This window comes from Pagrus major, chromosome 22 (genome assembly GCF_040436345.1).
Source record: "Pagrus major chromosome 22, Pma_NU_1.0".
Lineage (NCBI taxonomy): Eukaryota > Metazoa > Chordata > Actinopteri > Spariformes > Sparidae > Pagrus > Pagrus major.
In genome coordinates, this window is record NC_133236.1 from 19919055 (window position 1) to 19932650 (window position 13596).

Genomic DNA, 13596 nt, shown 5'->3' on the forward strand with positions numbered 1-13596 from the left:
TTTAAAATATAGACTGACTTTACAAAGGTTATGCAATGATGCATCTTATATCTGTAATATAAGTTAAATAAATAGCCTTTTTTTTAAAAAAAGAATGGCGGTATTTTAAAATCAGGCTAACACAGGTGTTAATTAGTGACTCCAGGTGCAGCTAACTAGCGTAAGTGCTAGTAAAAAAAGTAAGAAAGTAGCCTACACAGTCTATTTAACTTATCAAAAGAAACAGGGTTAAGAGAGAGAATCAATTCTATGAATTTTATTATATTTTTAAAAATGTTTTTGTTGGTTTTTGTCCCTTTTCTCACCTGCCAATATACTCGCCTCCCTCCAGCCCAGTAGGTGGCGGTAATGCGCCTGTAAGCAGGTTTGCCACAACAGCCATCAAAGCCCAACGAAGAAGATTACGAAGAGGAAAAACACTTCCGCATAGTCACAGTTTATCCAGCTCATCCAGGCTGTCGTCAGTCGGTCACAAAATGGCTAAATTAAAAGATAAACGACGAGAGAAAGTCAGTGTCGCCACTGAGGTGAGACTTTTAGAGCGTTGGCTTTTGCTAGCTAGCTAATGTCAGCTAGAAGGTTAGCTTTAGCTTGCGCTTGCTAATGCTACACAAGTTTCATTCATTCATGTCTGGTAACTGTCTCTGTTAATGTTGTGCTGTCTAGCTCAACTTCCTGTTACATCGCGTTTCTAAATGTTGTAGATTGACCGTTTGGAGGAGAGGCGGACGCTTTGTAAGGACAACCTGGAGAGGGCAGAGTTCAAGAGCAGGAAAGAGAAGCTCTCTGACAAGGAAAGGTGAGGATGATGGAGATGTAAATGGTGATGGAGACTGTGACAGTTAAAATCACCACTTTCTGTCAGCACCTCATTAGCTGATATAAACCTGATGAATGACTTTCTCACGTTGCTGCTTGATCCACAGGCAGGAACTGGAAGATGAAATGTCAATCATGAATGAGAGGGTGCAAAAGTTAGGTAAGTCTGTACAGATCACACATCACTGTGGGTATGGTCGCTGTCCACATGTCATTTTAATTGTATTATCATTATACAGGAAAAGATTAAAAGTAGCTCTTCCCATGTTAAAATGTGTGACATCTAAACTAGTATGTCAGGTTCTTGACTGTTCTGCAGCACCAACAAGACAGTCACGTTATAAAACAAACTAAAAACAGAAACAAACAACATGAACACCTACACAGACACGATGGAAGTGAAGAAATAAGTGGAGTGAGTGAGATTAGTGGTTGCAGGCGTGTATAAGAGGTTATTGATCTAATGTAATATGGGATCTCATTCTAGATTTAAGTGTATGTGTGCAAAGACCACTGTTTTGCATTGGTGTGTTGCTCTGGGGTGTTTTAATGAGTGAAGGACTACATTTACCCTTCATGTGGCCACAAATTCATTTTCGATAAACAACGTTTAAAGGTGCACTATGTCGTTTTGGTGGATACATTTTAATCAGAAGAGAAAGATCCTCATTGACTGATTTTTTTGTTGTTGTTGTACCTAAACAAACGAAATAAACAAACTGAGCTTAAAGGACAACGCAGTTTCATACTGTTTTACTTTGTTTATATCTGGCGGACCCTGCCACCTTTCTAGCTTCACACTGTGTTCTGGGGACCTTATTTTCCTCTGAGAGCAGCTTGTTTATACTGTTATGGGAAAAAATGAATATATCTAAACATCCCTCCAAAACTACATAGTGCCCCTTTTGAAAGCAGGAAGGATTTTTAAGTCATAGAAGTGATTTTGAGTTGCCTTGAAAAGTCACAGAAACGTCATGAAAGTTTCTGTCAGAGCCATGTATAGTTCATTCCTGTACATCCAGTCTGTCCTTAGTGCAATATGTCTCTAGTGGAGCGATTGCAGGTTGTGACCACTGTGCCTTCACATCATATTTGTTTTTCATTTCTAGATAAGGAGCTGGAGACACTAAGAGGAGAGAATCGGAAGAACATGCTGCTATCAGTCGCTCTACTGGTTTTCAGTGCCCTCTTCTACTACATCTTTTTCTACAATGAAGAGGAGTCATGATGCCACCTGGTATTTTGAAGGGACCCACTGAAAAACCACCTCAGGACAACGTTGACATGTAAGAAAACATGAGGACTGTACACAGGGATTAAATGCATGGGAAAGCTTTAAGACGTTTGTTGATGGAGTACCTCAGTTCTGCCTCTAGATGGCACCACTGTCATATACTTGATCTCTGGTGGTCATACTGGGTTTATCCTGCAGAGACAGAAAACCCACCATGGCTTCTTGGACTGAAAAGTTAGTGATTTAAGCATGTTTGAACCTTAATTATGGCTTTTACTTTAAAAATATATCTCTCTGTGCTCTGTCCCTGCTTTTTGGAAACTGTTTACAAATGTAAAATGTGTGTATCATTATGTGAACAGACAAAAAGAGTAAGAAAGCTGCTATCATCTCTTAACGGCACTGGTTGTGGCAGGACTTAACTATCAAGTGACTAAACTGAGTAATACAACAGTGCGTGTCACTTTCTCGTTGGTTATCCCATGATAATCCCGATTTACAAACTCAACATCTATACACTACTGCAGGTGACACAGGACGGTTTCACACTAAGAGTCTCAGTAGAATGAGTTTTGTCTTTTCCCCAGCTTGTGCACCGTCAGTTTTTATTTTACATTGCTGTATAAAGACCTTTCAACAAGAATGTATACAACAGATTTTCACCTAAATGGACAATTTCATATATAAAGTTTGCCTTATGCCACAACCAAACAACCAAACCAGTGTGATATTGCTGTATTATTGCTATATATATGAAGGAGATGCTTCATCTAATGGTGCCAATCATTCACGTGTAAATCATGTGATAATACATGGTACGTATGCCATGTGTGCAATTGATTGGAAGAAAATATTTGATACGTTTGATTAAGTGTGAGTTGTACAACAAATAGAGACCCTGAAGAATGTATTTTCTGTTTTGATACTCGTGCTGGTCATGCATCCATCTGCTAATAAAAGCTGAAATGATGCCAAACATGTTTATAAATGGGTTTTTTTTAAACACTAAAAAACAAGTGCAACTGTTACTGCTACATTTTGGGAAGCTTGGTGATTGTATTGTTTGTAATTCATAGGTTGATTATCTGCAGTGCCTTCCTATTGGAAATCGTTCATTTAAAAAGTCATTACATGACTCATAGCTTTAATAGAGGGCCAAATTCGTCATGATTGGATGTGTCGTGAATTTGATAAAAAATCAAACTTGTTCAAGAAATAATACAAACAAAGATTAAACATGTTAAGAGACCAGACTTCTCAGTGTATGAGAAGTTCAGAGGAACGTACACCCAGAGACAGTCATGGTGCAAATAGTGATACACTAAGGAACAGTTCGAGGACGAGACGGTAAAATGTCTTAAGGTCTTCTCTCTATAGAAAAGAAAAAGAAAGAAACAACATTCCTGATATTGATTTTCCTCGCTTTGTCTATAATGGCTCTCTTAAAGACCTGAGAATCATCTGAGTCTGTCTCCTCCTCATTAGCCATGTTCCCATTCAGCAGTGAAATGCATCTACTCAGAGAAATAATGGTTTGCTTTCACAGAGGCTTCCCCTGGTCAAACCGTGAGTTGTGCAGTTAAACGCAGAAAAAGTGTGCGAACTTGGTAAATCGATGACTTCTGTCCTATTATCTGTTATTATTCTAGCTCGAGAAACATTTTCTTCGTGTGTTTCGTCGCCTAACCCTTCTCCTGCACTGTAAAAGAAAAGTTTATTGTTCAGTCTGGAGGTGAATTTGATTGGAATAATTTGCAATCTTATTGTAAAAGGTTGCAGCAATTTCCTCTGCCAGTTTTCTTATTACATTTTCATATCACATGTGATTATTCAACCGTTGTTACATATTCTTAAAGCACGTTTTGAGTGGTTTTCATAGAGATCATCACATTTACTTATTTAAAAGAATGATCCTTAATTAAAATAGCTTGGATTCTTTGTTTTGGATGCACAGGGGAAATCTTTGGCTGTGTTGATAATTCAGTTAAAGTAAGACAGGAGAGCCCAGTGAACAATTGTTTGTGTGCCCTCCCTCCTACATACTCTATTATCACCAACACAGTCCACGGCACGCCTACACACTCTCAATCTCTCATCCCCAGATAAAACAAATGTAAACAGGCCCCATTATGCAACACTCGTGGTGGGATTTAAAGGATAATTATGGCCTCTGAATATAATCAAATATTCATTCTCACGTCGTTTGATATTATTGCTCGTTTGAAAACATGTGAAATGTGCCCCTCGGAGGTGATTAGTAACAAAGTCACAAATTAGTCTGATTATTTTTGGTAAATGACACTATTTAGAGCTCTTTTTAGATTCTGGACTTGACCTTTGAATATTTTTTTAAGTGTTTACTCTTCCCTAAAACCAACAATCCTCATGTGCTCCTGCACAGTCAGACTCCTGACCTGACCGACCCTGTGTTCACTGTTAAGTGGCCTCGAGTTAAGAAAGTACATGACTCTGAAAAAATAGTTTTAAAAATAGGTCTCTCTGAGCACCAAAATGCCAGCTGTCACTTTGCATCCCTCTGGTTGGGAGGCAGAAGGATGTTTAATCTCACCTGCTGCAGGTGGAGGTTCAGTGTCTGCACTGAGGTCCGGTGTCTTTATGTAAGCTGTACGTTCATCTCTTGGGGGATTGAACCCTCCCTGCTGCCCTTCTTGGCCGGTACACTCGAGCCATATTACATCATAAAGGTTTTTATGTCAAATGTTTCGTCATATTTCAGTCGGATTTGATTTGTGTGTCTTTTCTGCTGTATGTCTCCACACATACCTGTCTGGCTATATGTGCGTGCAGCGGCGGTGCAACTCAACTCTTTTTACGAAAGTATTTTGTAAAATAAACAGTTTACAGTTACAGATTTTTAATGTTATTTTACATTAGACATGTACATTTTTGTAATGTTATTGATGTTTTAGTTTATTCCAAAACAACAGGAAATAAACAAAATAAACACAAAAAATTCCATATATTTATTATATTCCACTAACTATGAACATCTGAGGTGTTTTTTCTACCTGTGGACACATGACCTTGTGTCGCAGACATTTATGAACATTGTTTTGTTGTGTGTACATTCTCTGATTAACAAAAGCCAAGTTTTGTCCCATCTACTGCCGCACCTAAAATTTGATTTGTTTCGACTTATTCAGTGAACACACCTGATTGGATAAGACATCTCTTTCACTGCAGATAACTCCGACACTCACACACACACACAGCATAACAAAATGTGCTCCATAATCCTCATACTTCCCATAATCTCACTTTCATTCTACTTAATACCATTACACATCATCTGGGCTCAGTACATCTTATTTCGGGATTTAAATCACTCTTGAAGTCGTGCACTTTATGCATTAACCCGGCTGTCATCCTGAGTGGCGTCTAAAAGTATCTTAAGCTAATTTCTTTCAAAATGCCAGCATTAAAAGCAGCTAATAGTGAGGAGTTAAGTCATCGTGCCCAGATAATGATTCAAGTCATTTTTTCTTGAGTCCTGAGGCTGGTCATGACTGAATTCATCCCCTCTGCAACTAATTTCTACATTAGTCATCATCGCTGTATTCGGAGTGGTGATACATCTCTTAATAAGTACATGGGAGTTTCTCTTGAACGGAAGATGAGAGCGGAGTCAAGTAGAGGGGGACAGGAGGGTGATTGGTGGCATGGAGGAGAGTTAATTTGTTACAGGAGTGTCTCTTTAGAGTCGAGGGCTACACCACTGTCCAGACTGGTTACAGACAGGTAAGCTGATGGCAGGTGATGAGGGTGAATGAAGGAGTAATGGGGAGAAAGGCCTGTAGAAGCATCAGACAGTTTTACAAAACGGCCTTTTTAACCAGCTCAAACTGATTTGTTTCACTCCAGATAGTGACATTTTATTCAGTACAATGCTTTCTCTCCTTGCCTGCAGCTGTAATGAACTTCTGAATATATTCAGTTTTAAGCATAGCTGGCCTTGGCGGCCAATTCTACATAATCAAATAATGCTTCGGTCAATTTGACCTGGTCATGGAAATTCAAGTTAAATGGGGCCTAAAAGGGTCAAAACGATACCAGAATGTGTTTAATATTTGATCGGCCACTCACCACACGAGCACAAGCACAGAGCCTAATACGTGGCATCACAAAGCCCTGCTCTCCTTCAGTTATGAAACATGACAAATTAAAAGGGAAGAATTCCTGTACTGTATGACAGGAGACTTTCATTCCCTCCATCTTTTAGTCTTTAAGTGTGGCCTTTTGTCTTCAAGGACCATTCAGAGGGACCAGGAGTTAATCCACAGATACAGATGGTAACCTCCTGTTGACTCTGTGCACCTGATACAGCTACAGTGGTCTTCTACACAAAGCTGACAGGCGTTTTAGCTGTCATTGTTTTGAACTGTGTGCATGCTTCAGGCAGGTGGGAATTTTCCTTACTCAAAGTTGTCCTGAGGGCAGAAACGTTTGTGATTGGCTAAATTTGACAACCAATCGCAAGAGAGGAGAGAATAGCAGAGGCGGGGCCACCATTTTGAAGTTGTGCTTGCCGAAAATTCCAACCTTGCTGCTGGTTATCATTTCTGCATTCAAGCAATATCAAGGCAAGTTTTTATTCTGTGAAATAAAAGTGCTCAATTAACAAGAAAAGTGATAGTAAGTTGTTTCTGTGTGTGCATCCGTGGAAGATTATTTTCCCTGGCTCAAATGATAATGCTAATGCTGAGATATCTTTCTGAAGCTAGCGAGATAGTGCTGCATGTGCTAGGGCTAGCAAGTGGCCATTTGAACTAGCATTCTCGGTCTGGTTTGATGTGCAAGGCAGAGCTGTAAGTTGGACTACTTAATTTCATGAATTTAAAATGTCAATGTGAAGGGATATTGCTATGGGGTGACGTTTCATTATGGCACAATGTATGTGCATTTCACTATAATGATAATGCTGAGATATGTTTTCTAAAGCTAGCAAGCTAGGGCTATCTAGTAGCCTGATTTGATGTGCAAGGCAGAGCTGTAAGTTGTTTAGTCTCTCCTGGTCCCAGGGCTGAACTAACATTATCCTGCCCTCAGGGCAGAGTGGTCTAAATCATTATTTGTCTGAGGGTAGTTTAGTCTCTCTTCTGGTCCCAGGGCAGAACTAACATTCTCCTGCCCTCAGGGCAGAGTGGCCTAAATCATTATGTCTGACATTGCCCTGAGAACAGAAAAATAGGACTTCTGCCCTGAGACCAGGAGGGATTCACCTGCCCTCAGACAACTTCTGCCCTGAGACCAGGAGGGATTCACCTGCCCTCAGACAAAATTGTGGGAAACAATGGTCTCTGCCCTGGGACCAGATGAGACTAAACAGCCATGAGGAAAATCCTACAAAACAACTTCTGCCCTGAGACCAGAGGAGACAGTTGACTCCCTTTTGTCCAACTACGTTGCCCTGAGAACAGAAAAACAGGACTTCTGCCCTAAGACCAGGAGGGATTCACCTGCCCTCAGACAACTTCTGCCCTGAGACCAGAGGAGACAGTTGACTCCCTTTTTTCCAACTATGTTGCCCTGAGAACAGAAAAATAGGACTTTTGCCCTGACACCAGGAGGTATTCACCTGCCCCCAGACAAAATTGTGGGAAACAATGGTCTCTGCCCTGAGAACAGATGAGACTAAACAGCCATTAGGAAAATCCTACAAAACAACTTCTGCCCTGAGACCAGGAGGGATTCACCTGCCCTCAGACAACTTCTGCCCTGAGACCAGAGGAGACAGTTGACTCCCTTTTTTCCAACTATGTTGCCCTGAGAACAGAAAAATAGGACTTCTGCCCTGACACCAGGAGGTATTCACCTGCCCCCAGACAAAATTGTGGGAAACAATGGTCTCTGCCCTGAGAACAGATGAGACTAAACAGCCATTAGGAAAATCCTTCAAAACAACTTCTGCCCTGAGACCAGAGGAGACAGTTGACTCCCTTTTTTCCAACTACGTTGCCCTGAGAACAGAAAAATATGACTTCTGCCCTGAGACCAGGAGGGATTCACCTGCCCTCAAACAACTTCTGCCCTGAGACCAGAGGAGATAGTTGACTCCTTTTTGTCCAACTACGTTGCCCTGAGAACAGAAAAATACGACTTCTGCACTAAGACCAGGAGGGATTCACCTGCCCTCAGACAACTTCTGCCCTGAGACCAGAGGAGACAGTTGACTCCCTTTTTTTGAACTATGTTGCCCTGAGAACAGAAAAATAGGACTTCTGCCCTGAGACCAGGAGGGATTCACCTGCCCTCAGACAAAATTGTTGGAAACAATGGTCTCTGCCCCGGGACCAGATGAGGCTAAACAGCCATGAGGAAAATCCTACAAAACAACTTCTGCCCTGAGACCAGGAGGGATTCACCTGCCTTCAGACAACTTCTGCCCTGAGACCAGGAGGGAGTCACCTGCCTTCAGACAACTTCTGCCCTGAGACCAGGAGGGATTCACCTGCCCTCAGACAAAATTGTGGGAAACAATGGTCTCTGCCCTGGGACCAGATGAGACTAAACAGCCATGAGGAAAATCCTACAAAACAACTTCTGCCCTGAGACCAGGAGGGATTCACCTGCCCTCAGACAACTTCTGCCCTGAGACCAGAGGAGACAGTTGACTTCCTTTTGTCCAACTATGTTGCCTTGAGAACAGAAAAATAGGACTTTTGCCCTGAGACCAGGAGGGATTCACCTGCCCTCAGACAAAATTGTGGGAAACAATGGTCTCTGCCCCGGGACCAGATGAGGCTAAACAGCCATGAGGAAAATCCTACAAAACAACTTCTGCCCTGAGACCAGGAGGGATTCACCTGCCCTCAGACAACTTCTGCCCTAAGACCAGAGGAGACAGTTGACTCCCTTTTTTCCAACTATGTTGCCCTGAGAACAGAAAAATAGGACTTCTGCCCTGACACCAGGAGGTATTCACCTGCCCCCAGACAACATTGTGGGAAACAATGGTCTCTGCCCTGAGAACAGATGAGACTAAACAGCCATGAGGAAAATCCTACAAAACAACTTCTGCCCTGAGACCAGGAGGGATTCACCTGCCCTCAGACAACTTCTGCCCTGAGACCAGAGGAGACAGTTGACTCCCTTTTTTCCAACTATGTTGCCCTGAGAACAGAAAAATAGGACTTCTGCCCTGAGACCAGGAGGGATTCACCTGCCCCCAGACAACATTGTGGGAAACAATGGTCTCTGCCCTGAGAACAGATGAGACTAAACAGCCATGAGGAAAATCCTACAAAACAACTTCTGCCCTGAGACCAGGAGGGATTCACCTGCCCTCAGACAACTTCTGCCCTGAGACCAGAGGAGACAGTTGACTCCCTTTTGTCCAACTATGTTGCCTTGAGAACAGAAAAATAGGACTTCTGCCCTGAGACCAGGAGAGATTCACCTGCCCTCAGACAAAATTGTGGGAAACAATGGTCTCTGCCCCGGGACCAGATGAGGCTAAACAGCCATGAGGAAAATCCTACAAAACAACTTCTGCCCTGAGACCAGGAGGGATTCACCTGCCTTCAGACAACTTCTGCCCTGAGACCAGGAGGGATTCACCTGCCTTCAGACAACTTCTGCCCTGAGACCAGGAGGGATTCACCTGCCCTCAGACAAAATTGTGGGAAACAATGGTCTCTGCCCTGGGACCAGATGAGACTAAACAGCCATGAGGAACATCCTACAAAACAACTTCTGCCCTGAGACCAGGAGGGATTCACCTGCCCTCAGACAACTTCTGCCCTGAGACCAGGAGGGATTCACCTGCCCTCAGACAACTTCTGCCCTGGGACCAGAGGAGATAGTTGACTCCCTTTTGTCCAACTACGTTGCCCTGAGAACAGAAAAATAGGACTCCTGCCCTGAGACCAGGAGGGATTCACCTGCCCTAAGACACAATTGTGGGAAACAATGCTCTCTGCCCTGGGACCAGATGAGACTAAACAGCCATGAGGAGAATCCTACAAAAACAACTTCTGCCCTGAGACTAGAGGAGACAGTTGACTCCCTTTTGTCCAACTACGTTACAGTAAAGCTTAATGTAATGTACATTGACAAGCTTTCTAGCTCACCTGATTAGCTTGACTAGCTAGCTAGCTTAGCTAGCGCTTATGGTTAACATGTATGGGCACACATAATGTTAATAGCACTAGCTCATTAATACTGAAAAGGTGATGTTTTTTCTGAATTATCTTGTTCTCCACCTTTCTGTGATAAGAACCGCTAGCAACAGCCACTGCAACATTTTAATGCAAGCTACAACACTAGCAGCTAGCAGCTAGCCTGCTTCTGAAACAGTAGGCTAGCCTAAACTTACAAGCTGCGCCATTACACTATGATTTGAGTGAGGGCAGAAAAAAATCACACATAGCTGCACAATGCTCCATTTTGGGGAAAATTGCTCACATTTTGTTTTAACAAACTTACTTTTCAATGATATCCAGCTGCAGGGCGGAATTTTTGGCAAGCACAACCTCAAAATGGTGGCCCCGCCTCTGCTATTCTCTCCTCTTTTGCAATTGGTTGTCATATTGAACCAATCACAAACGTTTCTGCCCTCAGGACAACTTTGAGTAAAGAAAATTCCCACCTGCATATTGCAGGGTATTGAAGGACTCTGTTGCAGGATTTTGGGCAGTTGAGTCTTTCCAAGTTTGTACAACGTGTACTATACGAACATCAATCGGCATTTAAGAGGTTACATTTTGTCTACAAGTCAGTGGAGAAGTGAACATGAGCAACATAAACTGGGATTTAATCGTTTTAAGCTGATTTGATAATGCAGTGCCTTGTTGCCTCTATGTATGCATATTCATTTATAATCCATACACTTATACACCTGGTGATGTGTATGGTGCTATTCATGAGTTTCAGAGGACTATGCACAGTGACAGTCCACTTTGATCAAAAGCTCAAATCAATTTGAATTTGCCCAGAGATTTTATTCACTTTGAGATGGATGACACAAATGTGAGGTCATTCTGGCCTGTTTATGTGTAGTTTACCGTGTACAGTAAACATAATTAGTGTGAGTACAAAGCGAAAACCTTTATACAGCGCTGTCCTGTCGACCACACTTATTAGGCTCATTGTACCTTGAAAAATACCCCTCTCTCACGCTCACCACGTCCCACAGTGTTTTTCTGAGAAGCCGGGGGAAGAGGAGTTAATGTCCCCTGCCCTCTCCCTCTCTCTTAAACATACTGGTACATTCTGCATTTCCACCTTAAGTACACAGGACTCTTAGTCCAAGGGATGACCTTTATGGGTACTTGAAGGTTCCCTCCGCCCGCTGTTGTCTGTCTTTCCACCGCAGTCGATTGACCAGCGAGGATTAAGCAAAATAGTCAGCTGATGTATGAAATAGCGACGGCTGTTTTCACAAGTCATTTTTTTGCACTACTGTACATCAACAACGTTAATTCATCTGTCATATGCTTTCTTCTGTGACACCATTTGATGTGTCGAAACACAATGGACCAAAAAACAATTGGCTTGCAGCTGCAGATTTCTAAAAATGGTGGCTAAAAAAAATACTGCTGCAAATACTCGAGGAGTGTTCAGCACTGCAAGCCCCAACAACCCAGGCATCAAGATATAATGTTAGCAGTTAACGTTTCTGTACCTGGTGAGGCACGTGATGAACAAAACCAGCACAGCATAAGCACAGCATTATGAGAAGAGAGAAATAGAAAACTGAACCCAAACAAAGTGGCAACATAAAGAACGTTAAGTTTCTATCGATCTATTTATCTGTGGTTTTGCAGAAAGAAAACCCCACAAGAAAGGCTTTCTATGGAGTAAAATAATGTTTCAGGAACTTAATTTAGACTCTGATCTCTTCGTTGGAAATGCACCGAGTTCCTCCAAAGGTTCAGAGTTACCGGGTAAACGTTTACACCTTTACACAGCATGCAGGCAGCATATACAGTGCACAATAGAGACAGCACATGCACTGAACACCCACCATCAGTCTGGCAAAATACCTATGACACATCTTGGTAGGTGCCAGGCTACTGACAAGCACACTCATACAGTACAGTGCTGTGCCAACACGTGCACACACAGACACAGACACACACACTCTTGTTTGAACAGGCCACAGGCAGAGGGACAAAGGCAAATTACGATAACTTTTATTGCAAAACAGATTTTATGTGGCCGATGTGTGCTTGTCTCTGCTTTTCCAAGAGATAAAGCGTGTCTGTGTGTGTGTGTGTGTGTGTGTGTGTGTGTGTGTGTGTGTGTGTGTGTGTGTGTGTGTATCCTGGATAACCCTGCACTCTCAATAGGGAGTAAGATCAGAAATTAATACCACCATTGATACTGTCTGCTTCATACCGTCTGTACCTCAAGATTTCTCGCGACACCTTCACGTGAATATGAAAATGAAAACCCAGAAAGGGAGCAAAAACCCAGCAATTTGTGCGATTACATAATCAATAACTCCAAAGCCTTTTCCATCGAGCTAATGGCTAACTGAGTAATAGTAATGTTTCTATGGAGAGCATTTGCTACACCACTGTAATTAATGTTATTAATGAGGGAATCATTCGACTGTGTACTTTGGTAATTGCCTGGAAAGCTGCTCAGGTCTGCCCCGATCAAGCATTACATAATTCAAACACTGCTACCAGCCCCTATTTAGTCTAATGGATGTTATATCAAAGTGAGGGGGCTACAGTCAAATTTCACTGTTGTTAATATCAACCTCTGCAACAATAAACAGTCCTCTTTGCGGTTGAGGGGAGATGTCGCAGACTTATAAATACATTTAATGACTTTTTCCTTTTTTATCGTTTTGACTTTTCGCTGGAAGTCACACATGAAAAGCGTGTTCCTGACACTGTTGAAATGTGACTCTTACTTCTGTAGTCACGTTGATACCAATAGATACAAGTATATAAGCAATTTTTTTTTTTTTTGGCCACTTAACAGCAGAGACAAGCTGTAAACACAACACTGACCTATTGTCACCTTTGAAGATGATATGGGGAACTTGTTAGCAAAAAGTGGCTTATATATCTATGTGTCCTTAGTAGATGGAGTGACAATAGTTTATTTTTAGTTGTGTTTCTGGCCACTTGACTTCTTTTTAGCTCCCATTCAAGAGTGCATACTGTACAGTATAACTACAACCAAACCTACAGTTGTGTATATTAAGTTGTAGCAGTCCAATTGTTTGACTTGCTATTTTTCTTTGTTTGGGCTGATTTTCCTCATGACTGATTGCAGGTGATTCAGACCACCTGTGCACAGGTGGGGAGACTGACTCCTGATTTGAGGAGTGGAAGCAGCTTGGGGCATTTCCCTCCCAGCCAATCAGGGTGCGACGACACCCTGATTGAAAGGCTTAAAATAGGTGGGAAATGGCACCGGGGGCTCTCACCCTCATAATGAATCTGCCTCTGACCCATTCTGAAACATTTATTTATTATAGTGGGAAGAGGCATTTGTTTATTGTTTATTGTCCAAGTCCCCTAGTTGTGCATGTTTTTTGTACATATTTTTGTGTAGGCTGGGCT

General features: G+C 42.2%; 1 protein-coding gene across 1 annotated transcript; it reads left to right on the forward strand.

Moving 5' to 3' along the window:
* The first annotated feature begins 429 nt into the window (after positions 1 to 429).
* Positions 430 to 3029, forward strand: ccdc167 (coiled-coil domain containing 167). Its single transcript, XM_073493045.1, has 4 exons — positions 430 to 527; positions 705 to 799; positions 927 to 979; positions 1929 to 3029. The coding sequence occupies exons 1-4, from the start codon at positions 477 to 479 to the stop codon at positions 2045 to 2047; spliced, it is 318 nt and encodes a 105-aa protein (XP_073349146.1). The 5' UTR covers positions 430 to 476; the 3' UTR covers positions 2048 to 3029.
* Positions 3030 to 13596: the final 10567 nt, after the last annotated feature.

What these genes read in the sequence shown, in the direction of transcription:
- ccdc167 (XM_073493045.1), top strand. Translation starts at nt 477, where the DNA reads ATGGCTAAATTAAAAGATAAACGACGAGAGAAAGTCAGTGTCGCCACT. An exon ending in AAGTCAGTGTCGCCACTGAG is followed by an intron (nt 528 to 704) that starts GTGAGACTTTTA and finishes TAAATGTTGTAG; the next exon opens with ATTGACCGTTTGGAGGAGAG. An exon ending in AAGCTCTCTGACAAGGAAAG is followed by an intron (nt 800 to 926) that starts GTGAGGATGATG and finishes CTTGATCCACAG; the next exon opens with GCAGGAACTGGAAGATGAAA.